This window comes from Lichenostomus cassidix, chromosome 4 (assembly GCF_008360975.1).
Source record: "Lichenostomus cassidix isolate B80296 chromosome 4, HeHo_3.0, whole genome shotgun sequence".
Taxonomy (NCBI): domain Eukaryota; kingdom Metazoa; phylum Chordata; class Aves; order Passeriformes; family Meliphagidae; genus Lichenostomus; species Lichenostomus cassidix.
Window position 1 is genome coordinate 7,854,910 of NC_139484.1, and position 20,211 is coordinate 7,875,120.

The window sequence follows — 20,211 nt, forward strand, 5'->3', positions numbered from 1 at the left end:
GGCCAGGCTGGACAGGGCTTGGAGCAGCCTGGGATAGTGGAAGGTGTTCCTGCCCACGGCTGGGGGTGGAACTGGATGATTTTTAAGGTCCCTTTCTACTCCTCTGTACTTCCTGCTCATTTAAAACAAGAGCTATAAACAAGAGTTTAAAAATTGTAAGAGCTTTTATTATTAATCTTTAAAAACATAACATGTTTAAACACAACGTACCTACATGAAAGCGATCACTAACACATACAGCGTCATCACTTGGACAGCTTTCTCTCCTTTCCCTTGGATTTCTTTGTCTTCACCTCCTGAGTTCTGATCATTGGTGACGTGGCTGAAAATAGCAGAAGAACAGATTAGCTGTTCATTATGTTCAAAAGATTGAGGTCTCAGGTGCAGACACCTGAAGCTTCATAAAGTCCTCCCAATACGAAGTTATGCTCTACTCACCAAGCCCTTACAAATGCAACTTCAGTTTGCAATTCTTTATGTGAATATAGAAAAAACACTGAAGATATTAAAGGATGGCAAAGAATGAAAATAAGAACGCTTACCTTTGGCTTATTTATATAAATAACTTGATTAGTTTTACCTACATCAGGTCACTTGTATGTCCCTGACGCAAATACATTGTGTGATGAGGGAAAATAATAATTTCCCAAATCTGTACAATGAGACTTAAAGGGCCAAAGGGGAAGAAACTGGAATCTGCAATAAGAAAAAGTGCAGAGAAAAGAAATCCCATCTCATTTGGCATCCTGCCATCCCAGAAGCTCATGCAACTATGTTTTGGAAATCTTGCCATTTCCATGAAAACATCATCAGCTTGTTAAAAATGTCCTTTAATTGGCCATGACAGCACACAAGGACACCCCTGAGCAGCTGCCATGTTTGACATGTTAAGGATCTTGAAGCTTATTAGAGTTAAGGGGCATTGTGGAGTTAATCTAATTACTCTCCCAGGAGCAGGATAATGGAGAAGAGGGTACTGCTAGTAAAACTAGTGTGTGCCAGTAAAAGCACAGGTAGTACTTTGGCAGGTACCAAGAACAGTTTCTGGAGAGTGTTTTTCGATAAAACAGGAATACTTTTGGTAAATTTTGGCACCTTGTTTTTTTAACTGTAACAATTCCACCAGGTTTTGCAGGCTTTCCATCTTTTTCTGTAGCCTCTTTGGTGTGGGCTCGCTAGTTTCCATGGGATGAGAAGCGAGGCAAAAAAAATAATAATATCATCATCAATAATAATAAAAAGGGCCATTATAAATTATCTAAACATTCCCTTTAAATTGAAGTTCTTGGGAAATAAAATTTACACCAACATTTTCAGTTGTTTTTACATCAACATTTCAGAGTTTTCAACTCCAGAACTTTAATAAATGTGTTACAGGAACCAAAACAGCTATTACAAATATTTGTTACTGCAAATATTTATGTTGAGCATCCTTAAAGTCTCTTGACCTGAAAAAAGCAATTTACCAGGCCTTAAATTTAGTGATGTGTGGAATTTATTTTCTCGTTGCATAAAACATTATTTAGCTGCTACACTTGACTCACAACTCATTTATCACAGAATAAACCTTCTGCTTGAACAGAACTGGGACAGGGTGAAGGCATCCTGATCAGGAAATGGGACAGGACATACCTTTTTGTGGGACTGTGGCTGCTCCCTCCGGAGAGCCAGCCTTCCTCGTGGATGGGCTGTGCCCTGGTGAGGAACCACGCCCAGCTGGAAGTTCAGGAGGAGTAGTTAAGAGCAAGTGTACTGGAGATCTTGCTCTGTATCTGCCCTCCTGAGAGACCTGCGTGGGAGAGGATGTGTAAAGAGGTGCTGCCGAGCAGATGGATGCATTTCCTAGGAGATGTCCAAGCAAAAAGCAGTGAGCACACACCTGAGGAGGGATTCCCATACAAGGAGGAGACTAAGCCTCCTTACAAAACATGCTTGCTTCTGTTGAAGTCACTGGCATGTGAAGATGGCTTTTTTCTGCTCTCTATTCCATGTTTACTTCCCAAACAGGGAGTATCACAGCTGCCCACGACCCAAGACTCCCTGTCTGTTACAAACTCCCCTTGCTCGACTACTTCTCGAGTCTTCTGTGCAAAAAACCCCTACTTGCAGCTGTTTTGGATACCAGGAAAATCCCTGGATGCTGCACTTGGTTTGCTAGAAGGCTGACAGTAACTACCCAGGAGATTTTCTTTAGTACTCAGAAATACAAAAAGAACACCCAGAGCAGTTACTCCTTGCAACAAACAGAGCCTGTCTCTGAAGCACAGTGGCCTAAATTCTAAATAGAGAATAATATCAGTGTGTGCAAGCAATTTACAAAGAATGGATAGTCTATGGGCAAGAAAAGAAAAAGAGGTTAAGACCATTATCTTCAAACCCTGCTGCTCAAAGCCACATCCTGATATTTCTATTTAGATTGAAAAATTCATGTCACCACAGTTTAAAAGGTACTGACCATCTAGTACTTGGAAAAAAACCAACATTTGTTGATTCCTCTCAAAAGCACATCCATATCCAAATACCCAACTACAGAACTCAAGACCCTAACTTTAGGCTCCAAAAATGTGACAATGTTATTCTTGCTAATTACACAAGACTAACGTGGAAGTTCCATTTTGGGTGTGCTGGTTTCAGTCTCCAGAGAGCTGCTCTGCATCAAGATACAGATTTTGCAGGAAGTGCAATAGAGACTTTGTAAAGACACCTGCTAAGATGTATTTGAGTAAATTCCAAGGAAAATACACTGTATTGGGACTATATTCTTTGTCAAGTTCTGTAATGTTCCAGTGCCATCAACATGGCACAAATGCTGCCAGTGAAAACTTACCAAGGCATGCAACGAGCAGGGAAACATTCTGGGACTGAGGATGTGCAGGATGTGAGCAGGAAGGATCCCTGAAAGCAAAATGAGGTCAAAACCTGGATTCTGGAAGGATTATGCTAAAGTTTGCTCATGCTAGCCAGCATCCACAGTGAGAATGTGAAGCTGTCATACTGAGTCTCCATGTCTTACACATGGAAATTAAAAGCAAACAACGTAAATAAGTTTCAGAGCTCTTTCCCAGAGGGATGAAAGTGACATGACAGCTTTGTTTTATAATTCCCAGGAAGCTCTTAGCATTACAAACAAAACAGAACAAACAAGCTCATGATTGAGGTTATATTAAAAAGCCCTTAGAAACTGAACCTCAAATGCGTACTGTAAGAAGCAGGTCACTCAGCTAAGTGAAAGCACTTCTCACTGTCCTAAAATGTCCTTTTCCAACATGCTTGTGGTAGCAGCTTCTCCAGCTGAAGTTCTGATTTAATCCTAATCAAAATTCATGAATTACATTTTCCTTTAAGAAGTATCCTTATGTTCTGGATCAGAAACACCAGAATTTGTGTCAAATTGAATTCTTCAGCTTCATGTACAACTGTCATTATCATGTGCTAAATGAAAAAAAATTTCCTGCATTTGGATATTTACATATGGCAGGAAAAGAAGAAAGGAATTCTGAAAAAATAAAAGCAAGCACTAAAGGCAAATGGTGTGGTCACCACCTACTTCCCTACCACCTAAAACATCTGAGGAACCTGGCAAACAACAGAAGTTTTGGATGCTTCCAGATTATCTCAGGCTTACATGTAAACACATGTTGTAAACACAACCTTCTTGCAAAAACACATCCCACACTGCTCCTGAAGCATGTGAAGAGCCACATCCCAGTTTCAGAGGGCACTGTAAGTACACAGCACAAAACAGAAATAAATCTATTATTCTTACACTGCATTCCTCATGGTTGTTAAAGGGGATTTTCCCCCACCATTGCTGCTGAGATCCACAGAGGGAATGTCACTGTCTGAGCTTGTTAATTCTTGAAGAATCCTCTTTAGATCCTGCAATGGCTCTTCCTCCAAAATGTCCAGCTTGGAATGCATCTGAAATAAAATAATTGAGCTACAAAGTATTAAGCAAGACACTCTGTTGTCAATTCTTAGCTCTTCTCATCCAAATGCACACATACTTTCCCCCATAACTCGTTTTGTCCTTTTTAACCCCTGACTCCAGGTACTGCTGTACAGAACACAGACACAGGGCTGAAGTGAGACACAGGAGCACATAGGGTTGTTTTCCAGGCACTCATTCCTGTAACAGCTGAGCTGTCTGCAGATACAAACCCCTTTATTGCCACAGCCATCTCAGAGACGAAATGCAATATCATTCTCATTTTACTACTCAGGACTCGAGGCAAAGGCCTGGTTCAAAGAACCCTTTCTTTCTGTGAAAACTGGATTTTTCAGACTACTCAGCACTTCAAGTGTTCAAAGCACTGCTCCCACTGACCTCTGCTCCATCTGGGGATGGAACAGGCTGGAAACATTTTGCTACCCTATTTTCATTGAAAAGGTAATTTTCAATGGGAACACTGGTTTCAGCAGGGCTTATATGGGGAACAAACCCTCAGCTTCATAATGGGTTAAAGTGATACTGGATCAGACCAAACCCTCTTTTCCCACATTCCAGCCAAGAAGACACACTCTCACCCGGGCAGAGTCTGTCTCCAGTGTTGGAGCCACTTCAGTTTTTACAATAACTAATGATGCAGGAACCAAGAAGATTAAAGCAGACTTTGATTCAAGTGCTCCTGCAACCTGTTGGGTCCTCACTTTGGTACAAAATTAAAAATCAGTCTTCTTTACTTCTTTATCTTCAGAAGTAGAAATTGATCAACTCAAAGAAAAGAGAATGGGAGTGCCTGATGCTGCAGGGATTTCACAGAAGTGACTATCCTTTGTTCTTTGATGTAAATGTTTGCCACCACATCAGGAAGTAAACCAGAAAATATTCTTGAAAAATGCCTGCACTAGCTTGTAGCTTCCTACAGATTTTGTGGGCAAAATTAATGAAAATACCGGGGAGATACATCAGGTCACTTCCGGAGACTGATACAAAATCTACACAGAAAACACAAAAAGTTATTTTTTCATGAGAGATTGGAGTTGATGTTTTCCACAATGAGAAACCAGAGCAACACAAGAATTTAATTTAAATCCAAATGCAGATGTACAAAATCAAAAGGAAGGACAATGATGTGGATTAAACTGATCAAAATCAGTGAAGGCCAGCTTTGAGCACGATTTAAACTTCAAGGAGAATATTAAATTTATCAAGAACTATGAAAAAACCTATTTTCATTGTCAAATGTAAGTGATCCACAGTGAAAAAAAAAATTCAAACCAAACTGCTTACAGATCAATACCTTCAAATTTAATAGTTTACAAATGTTATTGGTGGTAGAGGTAAAATAAACTCTTAGCACAATCTACAGGATTTTTTAGTTGTCTCATTGTTTTTCAGAAAAAAAAAAACAAAAAACCAAACCTGAAAGGCCACAGCACATGGGAAGCTACAAAAACTTATTTCATCTTAGGTGTTGGGAATTTGCTCTTGGACTCTGAGCAGATGCTCTCCCATTTGGAAACTTTGTTTTATGCTTACTGTTTGGGACATGCTGGTGTCCCATGCTGAGGCAGGCACTCACCTGAGGGGCAGAGCTGGGCAGGTGCAGGGCAGGTGGCTGGAGAGCAGAGTGCAGGTTGGACAGAGGCACAATGTGCTGCAGCTTCCCTGAAGCAGAAGCTGAGGAGTAGCCTGGGCCCTGCAGCTCCTAAGGAAAAGGAGTAGAAGTTCCCCACCTTGGTCATTCTTCCTCTGAAGCATCTTTTGTGCTGCTTATGTAGAGTTATATTTTGAATACAGCATTTTGTTTCTCCCCCAAAGCCAGCAACTGGGGTGAGTCACTAAATTTAAGGAGGATTTCTTATGATAAAAGTGCTGTTCCCATTTAGAGCAGTAGCCTCACTGCAGCCTGAAAAGCCCATGACTATAGATAAGGCAAAAGTAAATAACATCCTCTATCCATCTCAATAGTAAAGATAGGGATTGGACTAAATCTATTATTTTGTTGTCCTTTCTGTAAATAGTACTTCAAAAACCTGGAATTACGGATGCGACTTGTGCAGCAGTGAAGAATTCCACACAGAAAAGGGTTTCAGAGCACAAGCTTCGGAGGTTTTTTTTGCAATGAAGAGTAACCTAAAGTCAGGCCCCAAAGCAAATGCACCAAAGGTTAGGCCCATGCTTCTCAGGAAGGCTCTCACCTTCACATCCAAGGTGTGCTGCAGCCTGAAGCGCATCACTTCCTGCTCCTGGCGCTGGATGATGCACTGGCACTCTGCAAACTGCAGGGATGCCTGGAACAGAGCACAGGAAGGGCATGAAGGAAGTGTGCTATCTTTCTGTGCATTACACTCTCTTCTGTCCTCTCTCTGGTAAAGAAACAAGGTGCACGTGTGGATGCTATATTTATCTCCTGCTATCAGCACAGAAATATTGCAGGATGTCTTTGCTGACAGGCTCACAAAAACAACTGGTTATACAACCCTGGCAGCCATAACATGCACACCAGAATACCCCTGAAGGGAGCTGATCCTGTCAGGGCCAGTCCCAGACGTACTGAACACCTCTGGGATGAGGAAATGCAGCTGTGTTGAGGCAAAACTATACCCAAGGTTTGAAAAGGAATGGCTGAGAACTTGGCTGACCTGTCTTTGCTAAGTTGCTGTCTACTTTTTCTTCCTTAGAAAGACTTACTCTGAAAAGGCATGGGAATATCTACACACTACAAGAAAGGTAAGCTTCCAGTGGCAACCATTTAGAGTAAGAAATGCTACACTTGGGAGGAGGTATCACAATTATTTCCTCATCTTTTTAAAAGAATTTGAGAATGACACCTTAAATAGAAACTTACATCCTGGAAAGTTAAAATCCTGAAAGGTCTTTCTGGAACAGCAGCACCTTACCTGCAGGGCACCTGGGATTTCTGTGCCAGTCAGACCAGACCTGTCCTTAGGGGTTAGCTATGCCAGTAACACAAACCTCACCTGAAAAATGTAAAAGGCAAATGCAACACCATGCTCTTTAAAAATTCCCTCATATGGAAGAATGGGGAAAGCAGCTGTGCCCAGAGTCAGTGGAAAGTTTTACAGCCTGTATGATCCATTTGCAGTTTACATTTCCCTGAAACAACGAGTAAGTCAAGAATTCTCTTAATGAAAATAGAAGCCTTTTACCATTAAAAAACTAGAGATAGCTCTTCAGGTAAGGATCTTACACTACATATGAAAAGAACATATTAAATACAACCTTTCTCTTCCCAGGTGGCTGTAGAGGAAAACATCCAGAAGTTTCCCTGAACTGAAAGATTCTTTAAATTACCTTTTCAAGAGCTGTCTCCATCTTAGATAGTTTTTCTTTCAGCTGTTTGTCTTGTGTTCTCAGGATCTCCAGGTCCCCAGAAATCCTGATATTTTCTGCTCCAATACAGCTCAATTTTTGACTTAGTTTACTATTTTCTTCTCTGAGGTAATGCTTCGCCTGAATTTAAGATGAGGACATTGTATGAGTCAAAACTTTATGCATTATACCAATTTGTCTTCTGTAATTTTAAAAAAAAATCTTTGAAATGTTTGAATTAACTGTTTGAGAAGCTTGGATAGTGCATGTTGCAGAAAGATGAGGTTTTGCATAAGAAAAACAGATCTTACAAGGAAAAGTGCAACTGGACTGGTCTCAGTGAAACAATATCTCAGATTTTTGATCCATTTTGAAACTGGCATTTTAAGCTTCAGGATCCACAGCATCCAAAGCCAGTAAAGAAGTACAGGTTACAGTGATAGCTATAAATGATCATTCATTTAGCTGTTGGTAACTGAATTATTTATCACAGAGAATGAAAAAGGACTCACTGTGATAGACACACCCTGACAGAGAGAGTTTACAATCAGAACTACCTCGGAATCCAGAGGGGAAGCACTGTGGACCAGGGTCAGAAGGATACAGAATGTGTAAGTTGAGATTTCTAGGAAGAATTGATGTGTAAGAGCCTGAATCTCAGCGAAACTATTCTCATTCTTTCAGGAAGAACAAGTTATTAAGAACAAATAAATTAAAACCTGTCTCTGTGCAGAAGGCTAATTTCCATGGACACCAAGTAAAACTATTTTTGGTCCTTCATGGGCTGACTGTGCTTTTGCCCATGCATTTCTCCCAAGACCAATCTCTCTAAATGCAGTGAAATGCTTTTACATGGAGCTCTTGTGACCTTAGCTGTGTTTGCCATTGCCTCTTCCAAGAATTTAATCTTGCTCTGTAGTGCATCTATCTGTACTCTCTTGGCTGTGACCTGCTTCTGCATTCTCACTGCAACTTCCAGAGCTGGAAAACACAGGGTTAATTCTCAACAAACAAGGATTATGACTGCAATACTTCCAAACATTCTCTTCTTGTTAAGACAAATGTGTGTAATTTTTGGGAAGTTCAATCCATAGTTACCATTGCCATCAGACCCCTCCATAGTCTCTAGAGCAGTCCTGGCCTGTTTCAGTTCAGCTTGGGCTGATTTCAACTGCATTTTCAGTCTGTTTGCAGTATTTTCCATCTCCTTGATTTCACCCTGATAATTCCTCTTCAAATTTTCAAATGCCTCTGGTGAAAAAAAGTAAAGATTGAAATCAGAGTGGCAAAAAACAATTCATTGTTCTAGACTAAGATTATTGACCTGCTGCCAATTTATGATAAAGAAAGTGTTCCCAAAGGATACTTCCTGAGGGTACAGGGGTGTGCAAAGAGCAAAGCACGTGACCAGCAGCATCTGGCCAGCTGCTGTGCAGATTCAACCGAGAATATCCTTGAACTTTGGTGGTTGCTTTGGTCTGGATCCTGCTTTTTATATATTTCAAATAATATGCTCATATATATACATATAGGTACACATATACATTTTTTTACTTTTAAATTTTTTATATCTGTCTAGATTTTAATAAGGTATCTTGATGGGGTTTCCCACACATTAGTTGTGAAAACATCAAAGTTAAAGCATCAGCTTTTAATAACATTGTAGCAAATTCACAACACAACAAAGTTTCACTACAATTTGACCGTAGATGGCAAATGGGCTCCACTACTGCCCTTAAACAACAGGCATGAAAAAAGGGCCAAGCTACATTCTGTGATTTACTAGATCTACTTGTTTAATCTCCTGACTCAGGCAGTTTTAAATATTTTTGCTCATAGTGAGATGGGCCATTAAGATTGTGTTCCCCCCCTCCCAGTGTCAGAATCCCACGCCATGACATAGCTCCCTGGAACCATCTGACCATCCTGTGCTGGCAGGAACCTCGTGCTGTACCAGCAGCCATATTTGGATTCAGCCAGCAGCCTGCTCTTTTATTTTTAACATGAGCCCAAATTAGCAGCTGTGGGAGCTGAGCTGAGGCTCCCTACCTGCAAGGCCAGCTAGCTCCCTCTGGCCAGCCTGGAGTTCATGCAGGAGTCCATCTTTTTCCAGTTTTGCATCATTCAGTGCCTGGAGCCTCTCAGTGCATGTGTTAACCAGCTGAACCTTTTCCAGCTCCAGCTCACTCAGCCTGGCCTCCATTTTACATAATCTGGCTTCTTTCTCATCCTTTGCACTCTACTTATATAAAAAACAATTATGTGTAATATACATAATTATACAAAATAACCACGAAGATGTGTGGATACCACTACCTGAAATCTCAGTTTGGGGAAAGAAAGAAAACCAGAGTAAAACAGACCAATTAATTGTGTGAAGATTGCTAATCCAGGCAAACAGGGTGCAGCAGAATTGGAGCTGATGGCTTTAAAGAATAATTAACCTTACCAGGTGTAGGATACAAATATGATTTCCATCCTCTCGTAGCAGCACCCCCATGCACACTCAAATGCCTCCTCGCAAAAGAAGATCAAATTCCCTGTCTGGAGTGATTTTTCTTCTAAAGATGCAGACCTGCATAAGACTACCACATCCTGTATTTCTTGTCTGAGAAATAACCAGTGTTCTCAGTTTCAAATTCTGAGTGCTGCCTGTCTGCTGCTTCCCAGTAACACTTGGTATTTCTGGTTCTGTTCTGCCATGGACACTCATCTCACCGAGGTCATTCCAGCCCTCACCAGCCTTTTGGCAGCTGCTCTTCACCAGAGAATTATTCATTTTTAGTGGTAATGTTATAATATTATCCTCCTCTGCCCACTAACTGAGTGCTGTCAGAATTCCAGGGGCATTGCCTGACCTTCTTCAAAACCACAGTATCAGCAAATTAAGGCAGAGATTTAAAAACAGAAGACATTTATTGTCATAAAGAGACATAAACACAGCATCTTTTGCACACCTTAAGCTCTTCCGCTTTGAGTTCCCAGTCATTTATTTCTTTTTTCAGCTGGGATTTCTCAACTTCCATTGCTCCAGCAATTTGTGCTGGCCCACGATCTGGGTCATCTTATCAATTTGCTTTTGGAAGATCTCAATGATCCTTTCCTTTTCCAACACCTGCCATTTCAGCATCTCACACTCTGACTGCACCTTGTGTAAGCAGCCCTCTTCGCTCTTCACAAGCTGGAGCTCCTACATCCTGCTGCCAAGCTGGGAACGCAGCTCCCTGATTTCCTGGTTGGTAACCCCAAGGGCTCTCTCCTTCTCCTGCAGACAGGCCATCAGATCTGACACTGTTTTCTCAGCAGCCTCCAAATCCATGTGTTTGGCTGCAAGATATTCTGTGACTTTATGGAGTGCTTCCTTGGTCATCTCCAGCTGGACAGTCAAAGAGGAGATTCTTCCAATGCTTTAATTTTTTTCCTCAAGTGCAGCCATCTGAAGAATAACAATATAAGGATCAACCAATAAATTAGTTTGTTTCTACCTTTAGAATGTCCTAGCACATTTCTGGTTTTCTGCGGTTCATCCTCAACACCTGAGTTCTACAGAAAAATTAGGTCAGGATGCTCTGACTCCTCTCTCTCCATTTTAATAACTGAATAGAATATTGGTTTTTTAAACACAGTAAACAAAAAATGGTAAACTGATTTAAAAAAATAATAATTAACTGGCAATGCTAGTACAAAATTTAGAGCACTTAAGGCTAGAGAACTTGAAATGCTGAAACTCGACTGGCTGCATTATAAAGTTGAGTAAAAATAATTACATGAATAATTTATTACTCATTTGATTCCTGCAAGCAGCAATATGCACCATTTAAAGCACAAAGTACTGTGATTCAGAAACTGGTAAAAGTGCAGTGTAGAAACCAAAGAAAAGAGTGAACTTCCTGGTGGGAGGATTTTCAACAAAAAAAAAATGGATTGAGAAAATGTGGAACGGTGTATGAATTAGTTCATGCCTATGGTTTGGTAGAAAATAAAGGAATCAATGGGATCTTTATTCATAATGCAAAGCAGGTTATCTAATTACAGCTCATTTTTGAGGGGCTGAAGTTTGGAAGAATGAGGAATATAAAGGCAGTGTTTACTTTGTCAGGAGGAATTCTGACAAAGCACTGGGTTACAAGTACAAGCTTCATTATGTTTCATTAAATACTGCATTAAGTAAAGCACTATGAAGGCCTTTAATTTACTAACCTCTCCTACAGATATGCTCACTGCTGAAAATACCACATTCAACAGCTTGTTTGGTAGATCTGGCAGCATTAAACTTTCTGGAAATGTACAAAAATGTCATTTTGCAGGTTTATAGTCAAAATCACCAACCTGGCACTCCATTTGTCTCCGACACTCCATCTGCATTTCCTTCAGTGCCTTTTCCATGATCAGCAGCTTCATGTTTCTCCTGCCCAGCTGCCTCCTGGGCTGGTCCATGGTGATGCTGTTGTCTTTAGTCCGATCCCAAAATCACTTGTTCTGCTCTTTTTCTAGGCTTAGTTCTACCTCTTTTTTATGGAGTTCAGTCTATAAGAAATTAAAGTAATCTCCCTCCTAAATAAATCTAGGTTTTTTTTGTCCTCTTAATGATAATTTAAAATGTAAATAATGTTAAAAATACTGACATACACATTTCAGAGCTACTAATTTCAACAATATTAATTTGAAGTGTGGCCCAAACTGAATTACCAGAGGGCACTTCTGCTAATGGTAACTTTTCCTGTTGTTTACTGCCTGTATTTTCGGTAAGTCTTGCAAACTATGTGTTAAAGGGACCAAGGTTCCTTAACAGACAGTTCTAAACGGTGAGGTTAAAGTGGAGATAGCTCAGCATCTTTAATGTGATTTGCATAGGTTTCTGTGGTTTTGAATTTTTGACAAAGTTAGTGTTAATTCCAAATGTCCCTCAATGCTAATGGCAAAGGCCTTTGGGCCTTTCACATCTAATTAACGTTTCTAGTTAAAAATAATGCCCAAAGTTAATTAAAAGGGGAAACAAGCAAGATGCAATTCTGAACACCAACAGTAAGGAGAGGCTTTTAAAAAGCAAGATTTTTTTCAGTACTATCACTTGTTTTTACCAACAATTGATGAATCTGGTCATGTTGAGCCTGCTCTGTTTGAGCTTCTGCTGTCTCAGAATGAGCCAGGTGCAACTGTTTCTCAAAGTCTTTGACCTAGAACAAGGCAAATATTCATTAAGAATTATCTTAAAGTATTTTATTTTAAACAGTACATTTGGCTTCTTCTAGTTTTCTTCTAGGTTCTACTTGAAAGAAGTACAAATGTTATCTTTTGGCTCAGCAGAGTTATTCCCTTGGTGTATTCAGAATTGTGTTGTCTTCTTTTAGTGATTAAGCTCAGTTTCATTTCAGAGTTAATTAAGGTTCTAGAGAATAATTTTGCTTCCACCCTGATCCAGAACTCTTCAGAAGTCTCTTACCTACACCATAAATGCTGCCTGGAGTGCTAAAACAACACTTCAGAAAAAAAAAAGACCTTTTTCCACAGAGAAATATTCCTTCACTATAGCTACATTCAGAAATCTCCAGGCAAACATATTGTGTACTAAGTGCTGTTAATTTTCTCTAAAAGGAAGACACTTCTGTCAGTGTATGAGATGATGGACCAGTCTAGAAGACTATTTAATAGACACTCTTATGTGCAAAGTTTAAGATAATGTAATTTATCTTATTGTCCACAGTTTTTCTGAAGCAGTCCCTCATCAAAAGACTTTCCTCCTGTCTCCAGAACATTTCAGATCTCCACATAACCCAGTTTCATTGGCACCAATGCTAACAAACAAATCCATACACACCTTCTTTTCAGAGATCCTCTTCACCTCTAACTCAGAACAGAGCTGATAATCTGTGGATTCCAGGTGACAGTCTTGATGTGGATGCACTGCATTTGGGGCTCTTGCTTGTTCTCTATGGAAAGTTTGAGGTGGAGAAATTAGAAACTTTAAGAACTATCAAAGGAGCAACAGCCTCAGCCTCCTGATTCTCAGCCTGCCTAACACATGAATGTTCTGTCTCTGCTCTATATTGTGTGGATTTGTGGGGCTTCTCTCTTTTTCCCTATTCATTTCACAGTCTATGCAACAAATGCTTCATATAAACAAAAACACTGAGAAACCAAAAGAATAGGGCAGAAAATGGAGCATAGGAGCAGCATAAGCTTTCTCTCAAATTAAGGTTACTCTTAACATTTTCTACACTGTAATCAAAAGCCAGGTTTAATGATCTCTCTCCATCAGGCTTCGGATGCTACTTGCAAGCTGCAGGCACTGTCAGCTTTATTAGCCACTGCTGCCACCTCCTGCTCATGCTTATTTCTTAGCTGCTCAATCCTCTTCCCAAAAGAAAACACTGGTTAGAATTTCACCTTGGCAAATAGGAACTTCTTCCACTTGTCAAAAATGTGATGATTTTGAAGTTCTTTTACTAAGTAGTGAGTTATGGATAGTTTTATTTTGAAGAAGTTACTGAATAACTCAAGTGGATGGCAAGGCAAAAATTCGGACTTCCCAAACAAGTAAGGACAAAACTCTTAGTGAAATCAGCAAGAAAAAATTGATTTAACCACCAAAATTACTTTCAATATTTTCTTTAAACAGTAGAACTGCTGTCCCAACAAATTATACATGTCCACTTAAGTGATGCTTCAAAAATAAGGTGTAGAGATTGCTCCAAAATAAAAATTTTGGGGCAGTTAATAAACCAGGAGATTGTCAACATGGAAGGAAAAAGCAACAGAATGTCATGAGCAAATAATCATCTAGAAGGAACAATTATTAAAGTCCCCAAAAATATCACTTGCTACCCTCTAGTCACACCAGCCCAAATCCCACCATCATCATTAAAGAATTCTCTGTAGAACATGTGAAAAATGTCTGGTTACACTTTATGAATGGAAAAACAGAGAACAGGTACCTAATTTGATGTTGCTGAAGCAGAAGTTCTCTTTGGGTCTGTGAATCTTTTGTCAGTGACTGAAGTTCTTCTTCCACCTATTGTGAACAGAGACAGTGCAAGAAAAGAAGAAGAAAAGGCAGTCTGAACATTAAATTCTAAAGTGTCATTTCCTTCCTTTAGGTTCCACCTTGAGCTGTGGAAATGTGATAAATCCCAGCAGTAAACCCAATCTTGAGGTGGGACCAGTGCAAAAGGCTGGAGTACTGCCCCAGCCACTTTCACTGCAAAGTGGTATCTGTACCTCTTTGTGCCACAACCCTTTTCCTGCGCCAGGTTAGAAGGGGGCTCATGGAGTTTTCAAATATATTGCCTAAAAGCCAGAAGACAGAGCACTAGAAGGAAAATTAGGACTTTCTTCACATACCAGGACCACCTTTTCTTTGAGGTGTGACACTTGTGAGCCTAAATCCCGCAGGACATGACGAAATGCTGTGCTCAGGTTGTGGATGAGCAAGTTGGTAATGTCCTCATGCTCACAGAGATTCGTGCCTGTGCTGGCTTTGTAGTCCATTAGGACACCATGTAATTCCAGAAGTACATTCTCGTGGCTGTGGACCACCTCTGTCAGATGCTCATTTTGGCTGCCAGCCTCCCTCAGCACCTCCTGCTGCTGGCTGGCAGCTTCCAGCTCTCCAGTAGTACTTTTTAACTGTATTTTTACATTCTCTTGGCTCTGTGACTCCTTTTGTCTGAATTCAGAAACAGAAGTAAGATAATTGAGAGAACAGGATTCACATGGATTTTTATCCTAATAGGTGTAATACTTCAGTTGATTAACTGCTGGTTTTGACAACTAACTAACGAGTTGTTTTCTAAACCAGGAATGCTACAGTCTCATTCCTGGAAGGAAGTTTCTCCCTGAGGAAGCTTGCTGTGCCTCTCCAAGCTCATACAGACACTCCATGATACATCTGGCTTGGCCTTCATACCTGGTATCCTGAAGTGCATTGCTTTCCAACTGCATTTCCATCAGTTTGCTCTGCCAGTCAGACTTAAATGCATTTCCTGTTGCTCACATAGCTCAGTGGCCAAAAGGAGAAAAAATGAACAAACAAACAAACAAACAAACAAATTAAACCAACCAAAACACTAAAGACATTACCTAAATTAAAAAGAGGTTGCTCAAGATAGGGCTGGTGAAACTGTCCAAAACTCAGCAGTGACAAGAGCTCATCTAAATTTAAGAAGCTGCCCCAAATTTCAATTCACTTCAGGCAGCCTCTTCCGCACACCTCTACCTTTCTGAAAGAAATTGTAGACTAAGAGAAGAATTTGGTTATATAAAACCTTGAGCACAGAAGGAGGGAAACCTGAGCCAATTCACACCATCTTATTTTATAGAAATTGATAAAGCAATGGATTATTTGCTCCATTCCTGATGGGGTGGTGTTAGTTTGAATCATCAGCCTGAGTGTATCAGCAAATCAAATCTCAGTTTGCCATCAATTTTCAAACACGTTAGTGACACTTCTGTGGAAAAAACTTGCAAATATTTGATGCACAATTGTATATAAAAATCATTAAATTCAAGCACTACCCTCTGGGGGAAAAAAAAAAAGACACATAGCAGGAACAGGAATTTCTCTAATAGCAAACAAATCCTGTGTGCTACCCTAATTCCTGGAAATTCTTGCTTATTAGAACAGCACCTGTGAAGAAAAAGATGTGTATTTACTTTTTAATTTATTAAGAATCAACTTTATGAAACAAAATAAATTATGCCGATTAATTTTAAAACTGTAGGAGGACTTACAAGATATTTAGGGAGAGATAAGTTTCCTTCTTTTTCCAAGTCTTCCAATTGGTTTGTCAGGATGAACTCAGATGCAGAGGGGAAGGGAGAGAAAAGAAAAAGAGAACAGAGAGAAAAAAAGGAGGAAAAAATAAAGGAGGAAAGAAGGGGGAAAGAAGAAAGAAAAAGAGGGGAAGGAAGAAGAAAAAGGGGGGAAGGAAGAAGAAAAAGGGGGGAGGAAACAAAGGGAGGGGAAAAAGAAGGAGGAAAATCTATCACTCAGCGGTACCTTTAAGCCAGACGGTACTGAGTTTTCTCACTTTGGTTACTTGGTTTCTTACTCGGTTACTTTGGATTCTTACTTGGTTATTTGGCTTTTCCCGTGTGACTGTTCCTCTAGAGCTCACTGACCACACCGCAAGGCAAGCGGCAGCTTCAGCAGCTCCAGCAGCACTTCCCACACCTGGATAACTCAACACCTCCAACAAACCCTCTGCTTAACACACTCCCCGCGGGTGTTCCATCAGGGAGAAAAGCGGAACCATTGATCCCAGAGCCCAACCCTGAGGGGCCAGAAAGGCGAGCCGAGCAGAAAAGCCCCTCAGCCCTCCCAGCGCAGGCACTGCAGGTCCGAGGCGCCGCCAGCTCTGTCTCGCCTCATGAGGGCGGGCAGCTCCCGTCCCTTCCCGCCATGGGCAGCGCCGAACGCCCGCTCGGCTTTGTCCCCTCAGCTCTCACCGGGCTCCCAGCGGCGACACTGGCGAGCCACCCGTGGTGAGGAGAGCCGCCACGCTCCTCCCGCCTGCTCCCTCACGGGAAAGGGCGATCCCCAGCCGCCCTCTCCAGCGGGAATTCCGGCGCCCAGCCCCGCAGCCCCAACATGGCCGCTACCCCTTCACGGCCTGGGCACCATTTTGTGCTGAGGGGTCGCAGGTGGTTTAGCCGTGCCGTGCTTGAGGGTGGGGAGAAAAAGCCTCTCGCCGTATTTAAAATTATCTAGGGAAGGCCCTGGATGATTTTAAAGACGGTATTTGGCCGGAAAGGGGGCACATTTTGAAGAGATGAGCGTGAGCTGACAAGGCAGAAGTCGGGATGAGGAGACTTCCTCCCGCCAGAAAAAAGCCCAGAGGGTCAAAAGCAAAGGATTCAAAAGCATCTTCCCCTAAATCCACTTCAGTAATAAAAACTGGAATATTTTTATTTTTACTCCAACCTCGTCAGAGAGGACAAGTTTCTGTGTTCCCTGGTATTTTCAGGGAGAGGGTGCAGAGTCAGGAGGCAATTACTTCACTTCAGCAAAGGAAATTTCACGTCCAACTGGCCCATTTTGGATCTTGATTTCAGGAATGAACATGCAGGTGTCCATAGGCTGTCCCTCTTTTCAGGTTATCCAAAAGACCACCACGATACAAGTTTCCAGGAAGAGGTATATGACCTGGGTCCAAAACAGAACCCTCAGAGAGCTGGAGAGATTACATCTGAGCAAACTCAAGAGACAGGCAGGTATGATATGATATATTAAAATATCTGACTAAGATGAAAAACACATAACTATTCCTCAAGGGTACCACATCATTTTAATTTACAAGAGAAGAAAACCATTCACCTAGTGCTGAAGGACAGACAAAAGGAGAAAAGTAGTTTTCTGTGGACTAATTCAGAAAAGTAAAAATTAACCAGCTGAAAACAGACCTTAGGTCTCCATTCTCCTTGCTGCACTGCTATCCCGAGTGGAAAACAGCTCGAGGAAAGGACTTTTTATTGCACCACCCAGAAGAAGAGGCAGCAGCAAAAATATTTTTCTCTTATCCACAGGGATAACAGGCAAATGAGTGTTTAGGTAAATACCATCTTCTACAATATCCTGAAGGAGATTTCTGTCCTCTAGTAGTCTCAGGTGTTAACAAAGCATGAAAACTCACCTGGGAGGGGCCCAGCACCTACCTCTGGCAGGCAGTGCTGGGCTTTGTTTCTCCTGGATTTTGGATAGTGCACTGACGTTTTGCTCCTTACTGTGGGGCTGGGAAAGGAGGGAGGAATTTATCACCTCGCATTCGCTCCTGGTTTTCCGTGCTGCGGGCTGGAACTTCCCAAGTTCCCAGGCCCTGCTGGGAGCCACCTGCCCCTTATTCCAGCCCCTCTGCGTGACTCGGTAGCCTCGGGAACAAGCTCCTCTCTCTGGAGCCATCATGTGCAAGAGGGAGAGGGAATAAACCCCCCATCTAGGGCTTGATTTCCAAGTGTCATTCGAAGTCTGGCTTCAGTGGGAAACTCAATATCCTCATCGGGATCCTGGCAAGGTGCTTTTTGCAGAACACCACCTGTCCTGGCTGCAGGTGCCTGTTTTTGTCCCTTGTTTCTTGGGAGTCTAGTCTGGAGCACCCCAGCACCTTCTGTCATTCTGAAACAGCAGTTACAACCTGCAGACAGAATAACTCTTAGGATCAAATTCCTGAGTAACTTTCCTCCTGTTTGGGCGTACCTCTGAGAAGATAGCATAGATGCAAATATAAACTGCTTGTGTTTAAAATAATCTGATCCTCCCAGAGATCAGAAACAGGCTGTTTGCTGTGCAGGGGGAATAGAGCTTCAGAGGAAGGAACTGGAGTGATTTATTCCAGCAGACACTCAAATAAAATACCTGGGCCATACCCATCAGACACTTGGTCAAAGGCTCTAACAGTGGCTTCCTGATCCAAACTCTGTTTTCAGCAGGGTGGTGACATCAGGTAGAAGAAAATTCAGATGCAGAGGGAAAACCTGCAGTTCTGAGTTCAAATGCCCCGAATTCACATCCTACAGTGTGACAGCACTTGCTGCTTTCCGTGGAGGGATGGATCCATTCCTCACCTTGGCTTGTTGCTTTTCAGTTTGCTTTGAGGAACTGAGCAACCCAGAGCAGGTCTGTGCCAGAGGCAATATTAACTGGAGAGTCTCTTTCATGTTCTCCAAAGAAAATTCTTTCTTTTCAGACTTCAAAGACAAGTGCCTTTTCCAACACCAAAAGCGTGTGTATTCATTGATTTCGCAGGTTACTTCTGTTTCTCTGCTTTGTTCTTTCCTTTCGCTCTCAGATTTCTCTTTTCCCCTTTCTCTGCCTGATTTTTCACATTTTTACCTCATGCCTATCCAGAAAAAGAAGATTATTCTGTGGTTTGGAAGGAAGATGAACTCAAATCCAGCTGGGAATGTGAGTGGAGGTTCCCTGTGTAGCCCGAGGAATTTTTCTCTAGAAACACATTTTGAACATTAGTTGATGATTGCAATCCCCCGATGCCATACAGAGTCTCAACATGTGTTCCTTCCTGTTATTTCTTCTTGTAGATGCCAGACTGACATTTTCCAGAGATAAAGAGATGGATATGGTACAGTCAGCCCAAGCTGATTGGAGGTAAGTATAGGAAAGCCGTATTTTTTCTTTATTTGTTCCTGATTTTTTAAATATAATAAACCTTCAGGGGAATTGCTACCCCAAGAGGGAATGATTAATTCCTGAAGGGGTCCTGAGCAGATCCAGGAGAGTTGTGTCTTTTGACATTTGTGTTTTGTTCCATCCTACCACAGATTTAGGTGAATGGCTTCAGGACTCCTGGGGAGAGGAAGAAGCTGGGCCCACTGGTGCCTGAAGGATGTCTATTATTTAAAATTCCTGACACTCCTCAGCTTATGCAGAGCCCTGTCTAGAAGAAAAAGAGAAGTTCTTCAGTGATAAAACCAGGGACCAAGGAAAAAGAAGCATTTCCTTTTTCAGCCTTTTCAGGCTTTCTGTATGGCCATCAGCAAGTCACCCGTTGGCTCTCTTTGTGAAAGGTAGGAGGGCCCACATTATTGTACAAAACTTCTCTTTAGAGATAAATTGTGAATTTGTTTTCTCTGCGCTTACAGGATAGAGCTAAGCAGAAGGTGATTTAAACTAAGCCTAGCATTAAATTCTCCTGCCAAAAGGGCAGGAACAGATGTTTAGCAGCTGAATTTCCTGTCTTTGGTTTCTAGGTTTACCTTTAATCTGATGACTTGCCAGCTCAGGGACTCAGGTAAGATCAGGAATGCCACTCTGAATTCTCAGAAAAGATTCTGCTTCGTTTTTGAAAGGGAAAAGCATAGCAAATGCCTTTTAACTAATGAAATGTTTGCATTTAAATCGGTCGACTTAAACTGACAGTTTCTGGTTTCAGCAGATGGGGGCATTGTTGCTCCAATGAACTTAATTTGCAAAAGAAACT

At 41.4% G+C, this 20,211-nt stretch overlaps 1 protein-coding gene and 1 long non-coding RNA gene across 2 annotated transcripts; one reads left to right on the forward strand and one right to left on the reverse strand.

Moving 5' to 3' along the window:
* Positions 1–223: 223 nt before the first annotated feature.
* Positions 224–16,649, reverse strand: CCDC158 (coiled-coil domain containing 158). The gene is given in 19 exon segments (XM_085059860.1): positions 224–1,205; positions 1,633–1,716; positions 3,556–3,721; positions 3,807–3,921; positions 5,526–5,651; positions 6,145–6,237; positions 7,262–7,420; positions 8,148–8,260; positions 8,378–8,530; positions 9,329–9,516; positions 10,235–10,319; positions 10,322–10,715; positions 11,609–11,806; positions 12,361–12,456; positions 13,098–13,209; positions 14,215–14,291; positions 14,621–14,945; positions 15,186–15,261; positions 16,595–16,649. Coding segments are annotated over 19 exon segments (2,832 nt in total). The 3' UTR covers positions 224–988.
* Positions 16,650–16,776: 127 nt separating this feature from the next.
* Positions 16,777–19,792, forward strand: LOC146437781 (uncharacterized). Its single transcript, XR_014851979.1, has 3 exons — positions 16,777–17,491; positions 19,313–19,379; positions 19,553–19,792. It is a non-coding gene; the product is annotated as an uncharacterized LOC146437781 (long non-coding RNA).
* The last annotated feature ends 419 nt before the right edge of the window (positions 19,793–20,211 follow it).